The sequence below is a fragment of the Blastomyces dermatitidis genome, assembly GCF_000003525.1.
Source record: "Blastomyces dermatitidis ER-3 genomic scaffold supercont1.16, whole genome shotgun sequence".
NCBI lineage: Eukaryota > Fungi > Ascomycota > Eurotiomycetes > Onygenales > Ajellomycetaceae > Blastomyces > Blastomyces dermatitidis.
In genome coordinates, this window is record NW_025544789.1 from 9,370 (window position 1) to 18,326 (window position 8,957).

The 8,957-nt window shown below is 28.4% G+C and overlaps 1 protein-coding gene and 1 pseudogene across 2 annotated transcripts; both read right to left on the reverse strand.

The window, feature by feature from the left end:
• Positions 1-329: 329 nt before the first annotated feature.
• Positions 330-410, reverse strand: BDCG_17997 (annotated as a pseudogene). The gene has a single exon. The product of its transcript is annotated as a tRNA-OTHER (tRNA).
• A 7,496-nt stretch (positions 411-7,906) lies between these two features.
• Positions 7,907-8,414, reverse strand: BDCG_17998 (uncharacterized protein; the record flags this gene model as incomplete). The annotated part of the gene is made up of 1 exon (XM_045427034.1): positions 7,907-8,414. The coding sequence occupies exon 1, from the start codon at positions 8,333-8,335 to the stop codon at positions 7,907-7,909; it is 429 nt and encodes a 142-aa protein (XP_045282963.1). The 5' UTR covers positions 8,336-8,414.
• Between the last annotated feature and the right edge of the window lie 543 nt (positions 8,415-8,957).

Consider the following 8,957-nt stretch of genomic DNA (forward strand, 5'->3'; position numbering starts at 1 on the left):
ATACACATCTAGGCCTGCTAGTTGGGTGGTTTTTAAAATCATTCCCTGTATTTGAGGGGGAGCCAGGCTCTGATGACAGCCCTAGTTAGAGACTTGCTTAAGTAGTGTATAATCACTGCATTAGGCTTGGCTCTATATCATTAGAACCTTGACAGGTGCACAGTAGAATAGTGAGACATTGACACTTCATGCCGGCTCTGATGGGTGTTCACAGGATCTCACTTAACTAGTGGCTTGGCTTGCAGTAGAGAGTTCTACCCCGCACCAAGCCTTACTAATTAGGCTCAGCCTCTATTACATGGGGGCTTTCATGGGTAAGAAGTAGCAGATGCCAGCGGTGGGATTCGAACCCATGCACCTCTAATGTGTGCGGCCTTGATTACCAGTCTTACCAACTGGGCCACGCTGGCACTACTTGACTATCTTTTATAAGCTCTATAGATGATTCTCTTTTATTCAGTGAATAAATAAGAGATAGAAAACAGTGTTCTGTAATTAACACTATTCTCTCAGTTATTCATGATATTCAAATAGTAAAGTATGAGAATCTGGTCTCAACTGCAGTTTTTATTGATATAAAGAAAGCATTTAATCATGTTTCAAAGTCAAAGTTAATTCAGATATTGAAGATATTAAAACTGTCACTTTCTCTAATAAAATGAGTTAACTGTTTTATATTTAAAAGAATTATATAACTCTTCTTTGATGAAATAAAACAAGACAAGACTGAGATAAAAATAGAAGTATCACAGAGATCTTTAATCTCACTCATTTTATTTGCAATATACACTGTATATCTATTCAAAAATAGAAATATAAGAATAGTGCAATCTCTGAGTTATATGAATAATATTAGTCTAGTCTACAGCTCAAAAACTATCAAAGAGAATTTGAAAGTAATTGAAGAAGCTGTAAAGAAAATCTTTGTTAGAGTAGATATTAATTAAATTCAATTTAATATGAATAAAACTGAGTTAATTCATTTCTTTTCTAAACTCAATGAGAAAGAACTATCTCTAACTCTTTTAAATAAAGAGATTAAATCCAGTGTAAATATCAAATAATTAGAAGTATGATTAAACTTCAAGTTGAATTTTAAATATTACATTTAACAAAGAACTGTCAAGGCAGAAAGACTATTGAATAATATAATCAGACTATTTAATACAGAGAGAGGTCTATTCTTCCAGGCTATGAGACAGTTATATATAGCCTGTATTACATCAGTAGCTGATTATGAAGTTTAAGTTTGATGAAATAATCAAGAGAATTTCACTGAACTCTTTCAAAGTCTGTAAAACAGAGTCTTGAGAAGAATTCTGAGAGCATTCAAATCATCTTCTATTAAAGTAATGAAAATTGAAGCTTTAATTCCTTCTTCTGCTATTAGATTTGAAAAGATCTATATAAACTATGCTCTGAGAGTTGTAAAGATGAGCTTAAATCATATAATCAGAGAAAGAGTCTCTTCTTCATTTCTATCAATTAACTCTGAAAATGAACTGGATTGAAATAGATTTCTTGATTGAAATGAAAATAATTCTTCAAAGAAAATGTCTTCTCAACTGTATAGACTATACTCTCTGATTAAAAATCAATTTTCTTCTTTAAATATTGAAAAAGTTGATCATGAGAAGTTATCTCTCTGAAGAGAAAAGCTTGAATCTCTTATAGACTTATAAATAAGTGAACTATAAAAAGAGAAAGAATATGAACAGTATTTAAAGAGAATTTCTATAATTAATATAAAAGACTCTATTCTGATTTATTCAGATGACTCAAAAAATGAGAACTTGAATAGATTAGGCGCAGGCATTGCTTATACTGAAGATAATATTAATTTTATCTCAGATTTCTGAAATCTAGGCTCTGAATGTGAAGTCTTTGATGCTGAACTATTTGCAATAGTGAAAGCTTTCAAACTCATTGAAATAAAATCTCATAAAAGAGAAAATTATTTGAAAGAGATATGAATATTCTCTGATAGTCAAGCTGCTTTAAAAGAACTTAGAAATAGTCAGATTTATAATGATTAAATGAATCTTGAACTGATCTTAAACTCTGTTTTGAAAATTTAAAAGAGAAGAATATCAAAGCTGATAATTTATCTATACTGAGTTTCTACTCACATGAATATTCATGATAATGAATTGACTGATTCAGCTGTAAAAAAGAGTGCAGAATTAAGCAGATCTATTCAAAAAATTATATTCTGATCTTTTATAAAGAGAAAAATAAAAGAATCTTGTTTAGATAAGTGAAATGAAAGCTGGCAGAAATAAAAGAAGAGTATACATTATTCAAGATTTGAAATAAAACCCAAGTGAAAATCTTGTTCAATTAAATGTAAAAAGAAAATATTCTCATCTATAATACAGCTGAAACTAGAATATGACTATTTCAAATCTTATATACAAAGATTTGATGATAGATTTGACTCAATAGAATGCTCATTCTGTAATATAAATAAGAATTCTGAGTATATTGTAATGCACTGTGCATTATACAATAGTCTCAGAGTCAGATTGAAAGAGAAGTATGATCTAAATTAATTAAATATGAGATTCTTATTCTCAACTGAGACAGGAATTAAATACTTAATAGACTTTCTATCAGAAACTTAAGCAGCTATAAGAAAATGACTAAATTCAGAATTATCTGAATATGAAGAGAAGAAAATTAATCAGATATAGTCTGTTAAAACAGCTATACACTCTCTTTTAATAATTTATTTTGTTATAGTCTCTCTTTACTTTATCTTTTTCTTTATCTTTTTCTTTCAATTTCTTTCTATCTATCTATTTAATGTGTCTATCTTTGAGACTGTGTTCTTTTTCTCTTTTCTTTTGTCATGATATTGTCAAATGATTTCAAAGTATCAAAAGATGTTAAAACACTGCAATTTGTAAACAGTTTTTGTATTCTGGGCTGGAATTTTTTGATTTTGCATATCTGAAATTGATGAATGTATAATAGTTAACTTTACAGACATAGAAAAAACCCTGAGAACTAAAGTTCTCAGGTAGATGTCATAGTCTCTGACTGCATACATCTATAATTGAAGAATAATAATAATAATAATATACAGTTGAGAGAGTATTTTCTTTAAAGTATTATTCTCATTTCAATCAAGAAATCTATTTTAATTCAGTTCATTTTCTGAGCTAACTGATAAAAATGAAGAAGAGACTCTTTCTCTGATTATATGATTTGAGCTCATCTTCATAACTCTCAGAGTATAGTTCATACAGGCCTTTTCAAATTGAATAGCAGAAGATGAAATTGAAGCTTCAATTTCTATTGCTTTAATAGAAGATGACTTAAATGCACTCAGAATTCTTCTCAAAGCTCTATTTTGTAGACTTTGAAAGAGTTCAGTGAAGTTTCCTTGATTATTTTATCAAACTTGAACTTCATAATCAGCTACTGAGATAATACAGGCTATATATAACTGTCTCATAGCCTGGAAAGATAGATCTCTCTCAGTATTTAATAGTCTGATTATACTATTCAGTAGTCTCTCTGTCTTGATAATTCTTTATTGAATATAATATTTAAAATTCAACTTAGAGTTTAATCATACTTCTAGTCATTTGATATTCAAACTGAGTTTAATCTCTTTATTCAGAAGAGTTAGACTTAGTTCTTTCTTATTAAATCTAGAAAAAAAGTAAATTAACTCAGTTTTATTCATATTAAATTGAATTAGATTGATATCTACTCTAACAAAGATTTTCTTTACTGCTTTCTCAATCACTTCTAAATTCTCTTTGATTGTCTTTGAACTGTAGAGTAGATCAATATCATCTATATAACTTGAAGATCTCACTATTTTTATCTCTCTATTCTTGAATAAATATGCAGTGTATATTGCAAATAAAATAGATGAGATTGAAGATTCTTATAATACTTCTATTTTTATCTCAGTTTTATCTTGTTTTCTTTCATCAAAGAATAGTTATATAATTCTTTTAGATATGAAATAATCAACTCATTTTATTAGAGAAAGTGACAGTTTTAACATCTTCAAAGTTTGAATTATCTTAGACTTTGAAACATGATCAAATGTATCTTTTATATTAATAAAAACTGCAGTTGAGACCAGATCTTCATACTTTGCTACTTGAATATTATGAATAACTGAGAGAACAGTGTTAATTACAGAATATTGTTTTCTATCTCTCATTTATTCATTAAATAGAAGAGAATTACTAATAGAGCTTATAAAAGATAATCTAGTAGCTATTATCTTTTCTAGAACTTTTCTTAAACAGTTCAGTAGAGATATTACTCTATATAACTTAGAAACTGAAGCTTTTCTATTAAATTTTATAAGAATTACTCCAGTAGCTTCTCTTCAGCATTCAGAATGATAATCATTTCTTAAGAGATTGAAAAAGAGCTCAAAATATTTATTCTTCAAGTAGGAATATGTGTTTTAAATAATTAAATGATTAATTGAATCAGGCCCTGCAGTAGTTTTAATTGAACTTGAGAATATTACTAACTCTAGTTCATTATCTGTAAGCTCAGATTATTCTCAGTTATTTTCATTAATATATTCATAAAATAATATATTCTTCTCTTCTAAATGTGATGAGTTTTGAAAGAGAATTCTTATAAAAGCTTGATATTTTTTCTCAAAAGAGTTTACTGTATATAATTTATTCTGAAATTCATATTTTAAGATTGAAAGCTTTGCTATACTTCTTATTTTAGTATAGTTAAAGACTTTAAAAACTTCTTTTTCTTATACTTCTTTAAGAAATTTGTTTCAGTAATCTGTTTTGACTTTTTTAATATCTGAAAAATATTCATTTTGAATAGCTTTGAACTCTTTATCAGATATTAAGTTATTCTTTCACTCTCTCTTAACAGTGACTAATTACTTTCTTTTAGAAGTGATATTCTTATTTCATCAAGATTTGAAAAACTCAGAAGACTTTTTCTTTAAAATATTTTCTTCAATACTTATTAGAAGAATAGATGTAATCAGCTTTACTCTATTCTCAAGTATCAATATATATACAACTTAATAATACTAATATAAGAAAATCTAATAATTATCTCAACTAGAAATCTCTGTATAAGCAACTTCAACACTGACAGAATTGAATATAAATATAATACAAGCACTGAAGAAATGCTTAGATGCTTCTATATATTTCAATACTTTTAATCTCACTCTCTACTCATCATGAAGACTGAAAATGCTTATAAAACTAAGTGTAGATAAAGATGTCATCAGTTTACTAATTAATTAAGATTGATATATCAATGAATGATTGAAGAATCATGTAAAACAGAAGTTTCATACATGAATAAAAGTATGTGAACTAGTGTTATGAATATCTGATAATACTATCAAATATCTTAATATTCTGTTCTGACACACTATTATATAATAGAAAGTATTAAATTGATTACAGAGTATCTGATAGAGAAATACTTCTCTTACAACATTTATTTCTGACTTCAATATCAAGATTCTAGAAGCAGGTGATTAATCTTGAGAGAATTAAATAAAGATTAGTATGCTTAAGAAGACATTAACTTTAAAACTCTTACAGACTCTTATAAGTCTAGATAAAGATCAAACTTATAAAGATTTCTGCATACAACTTCAGATATTGAATAACTGTCTTATCAAGCTCAAGAGTATATAGAACAGTAGTAGAAGATATTATATCTCAGTCACTTATATATCTGTACTGAGGAATAACAACAATGATGTAGATATTATGAATTGAGTAGACTTGAATATCTATATATAAACAAGAGTCTCTATTATCTGAACAGTCTTCTGAGTTTCTGAGATCACTTCTGAATAAGTTGCTGGCTGATGTTAATAAGAGATATATATTAATTATAACTGATCAGAATATATCACTTTCAACTGTTAATCAGCCTATATATCTTCTCACTTAAAGAATGAATTAGTATCTGTTCACATCAATCACATTACATTAGAGAAAGATTCAGAAGATAACTATGAGAATACTCTAATAAAACAGAGAAAAGATTAACTTCTGTTCATTATTATTATTATTATTCTTCAATTATAGATGTATGCAGTCAGTGACTATAACATCTATCTGAGAACTTTTAGTTCTCAGGGTTTTTTCTATATCTGTAAAGTTAACTATTATACATTCATCAATTTCAGATATATAAAATCAGAAAATTTCAGCTCAGAATACAAAAACTGTTTATAAATTACAGTGTTTTAACATCTTTTAATACTTTGAAATTATTTGATAATATCATAACAAAGGAAAAGAGAAAAAGAACACAGTCTCAAAGATAGACATATTAAATAGATAGATAGAAAGAAATTGAAAGAAAAAGATAAAGAAAAAGATAAAGTAAAGAGAGACTATAACAAAATAAATTATTAAAAGAGAGTATATAGCTGTTTTAACAGACTATATCTGATTAATTTTCTTCTCTTCATATTCAGATAATTCTGAATTTAGTCATTTTCTTATAGCTGCTTGAGTTTCTGATAGAAAGTCTATTAAGTATTTAATTCCTGTCTCAGTTAAGAATAAGAATCTCATATTTAATTAATTTAGATTATACTTCTCTTTTAATCTGACTCTGAGACTATTGTATAATGCACAGTGTATTATAATATACTCAGAATTCTCATTTATATTGTAGAATGAGTATTCTATTAAGTCAAATCTATCATCAAATCTTTGTATATAAGATTTAAAATAGTCATATTCTAGTTTCAGCTGTATTATAGATGAGAATATTTTCTTTTTACATTTAATTGAACAAGATTTTCACTTGAGTTTTATTTCAAATCTTGAATAATATATACTCTTCTTTTATTTCTGTCAGCTTTCATTTCACTTATTTAAACAAGATTCTTTTATTTTTCTCTTTATAAAAGATCAGGATATAATTTTTTAAATAGATCTACTTAATTCTGCACTCTTTTTTACAGCTGAATCAGCTAATTCATTGCTATGAATATTTATATGAGTAGAAACTTAGTATAGATGAATTATCAGCTTTAATGTTCTTCTCTTTTGAATTTTTAAAATAGAGTTTAAGATCAGTTTAAGATTCATTTGATCATTATGAATCTGACTATTTCTAAGTCTTTTTAAAGCAGTTTGACTATCAGAGAATATTCATATCTCTTTCAAATAATTTCCTCTTTTATAAGATTTTATTTCAATGAGTTTGAAAGCTTTCACTATTACAAATAGTTCAGCATCAAAGACTTCACATTCAGAGCCTAGATTTCAGAAATCTGAGATAAAATTGATATTATCTTCAGTATAAGCAATGCCTGCGCCTAATCTATTCAAGTTCTCATTTTTTGAGCCATCTGAATAAATCAGAATAGAGTCTTTTATATTGATTGTAGAAATTCTCTTCAAATGCTGTTCATATTCTTTCTCTTTTGAAAAAACTTCTGTTCAAATTCATAAGCAGAAGCTTGAAGAGGTCAGATAATAATAATTTAAAGAGAAAATGACAATGAATGTAATTCTTATATTTACTATGATAGATAATATGTATAATATGAAAGTCATAATAGACAGTGATCTATGTTATTATATAATGATTAAATCTTCAGTTGTAAGATATTATAATCTTCAGTGTATTTTCTTATTAAAACTCTGACTTCTCATAGAATTTAATAATTCAAAAGATATTCACATCTGTTATATAATAAAACTAAACATAGATATCAGAGAACATTAATGTGAAGATGTCTATATATATAAAGTTAATAATCTTGACTATAATTTTATGCTAGAACTTGCCTGACTATCTGAATAAGATATCTTATTAAATGCTTAAAACAGAAGTTTAATATTCTCTAATAATAATAGAATTCATGAAGATAACATTTATAAAACTATGAATCTTACACAGATCTCTGTCAATACTTATAAAATACTCTCAACCGCTCCACCACGAACTCGCTCAATTTTTCGAATAAGAACCCGCCGATAGATCCATCGAAAAGCCCTCGATCATACGAGCATTCTGACCCCATCGCCGACCGCATACCCTGTGTGGTGGTGGAGTTATCCAGCCAAACGTGAACCAGACGTTGTTCGAAACTCCTGTGTGGGAGTATCCCCCGTTCTCCCCTATCACACCACAACCCCGGGCCAAAGTGCCATACAAATTGTAAGGTGAAGAGACCTAGCCATATGCACCAATCTTCTCGATTTTGGAAGATCCCCGATCTGTAGTTGTGGAGATATCTGAGGAGCGACCTCCGCGAAAACCCTGTCCATCTTTGATGTTCCAAAACACCAACGCCAAGTCCCACCATTGTACCGCCCTTCCTAATCTGGCCCATCCCCAGCAGAAAAATACAAAAAGATACCTCAGCGATAATATCAAGCACATAATCAACAGCCACTTCTGAAGTGCAACCTCCGCGGTCTGTCTTCAGTGTATCTGGACATCAACGCCAAGTCTCGCCCTCGTACCACCCCTCTCAATCTGGCCCATCCCTGACAGAAAAGTACAAAAAGATACCTCAGCAACTGTACTCAATACATAATCAGCAGACACGACAACTATAAAATCAGTATACTTCAAGATCTGACTGAGCCTTTGATCCCTGCACAGTGAGATATATTAAATCTAGTTTTAATATCTCAATATTCAATAGATTCTGCAAGAGATTGAGAACAGCAATACTAGATTTCTATTGAATTTGAGAATTAACTCTATATTGATATAATCATTGACAAAGTCTTCTATTTTGAGATATAAATAACCAGTTTCTCTACATCCTGCTGACAATATTTATATTATCATATAGAAACAGACTTATATTCTCTATAATATCAAGACTCTGAAGAGAGAAAGTCTTGATAGAGGATATACAGTAGTGCATATCTTAGCAGTTTCTATCTCATTCTTCTGCAGCAGTTAATGCAAAAAAAAGATTTTAGAAATAGTTTTTTACTTCT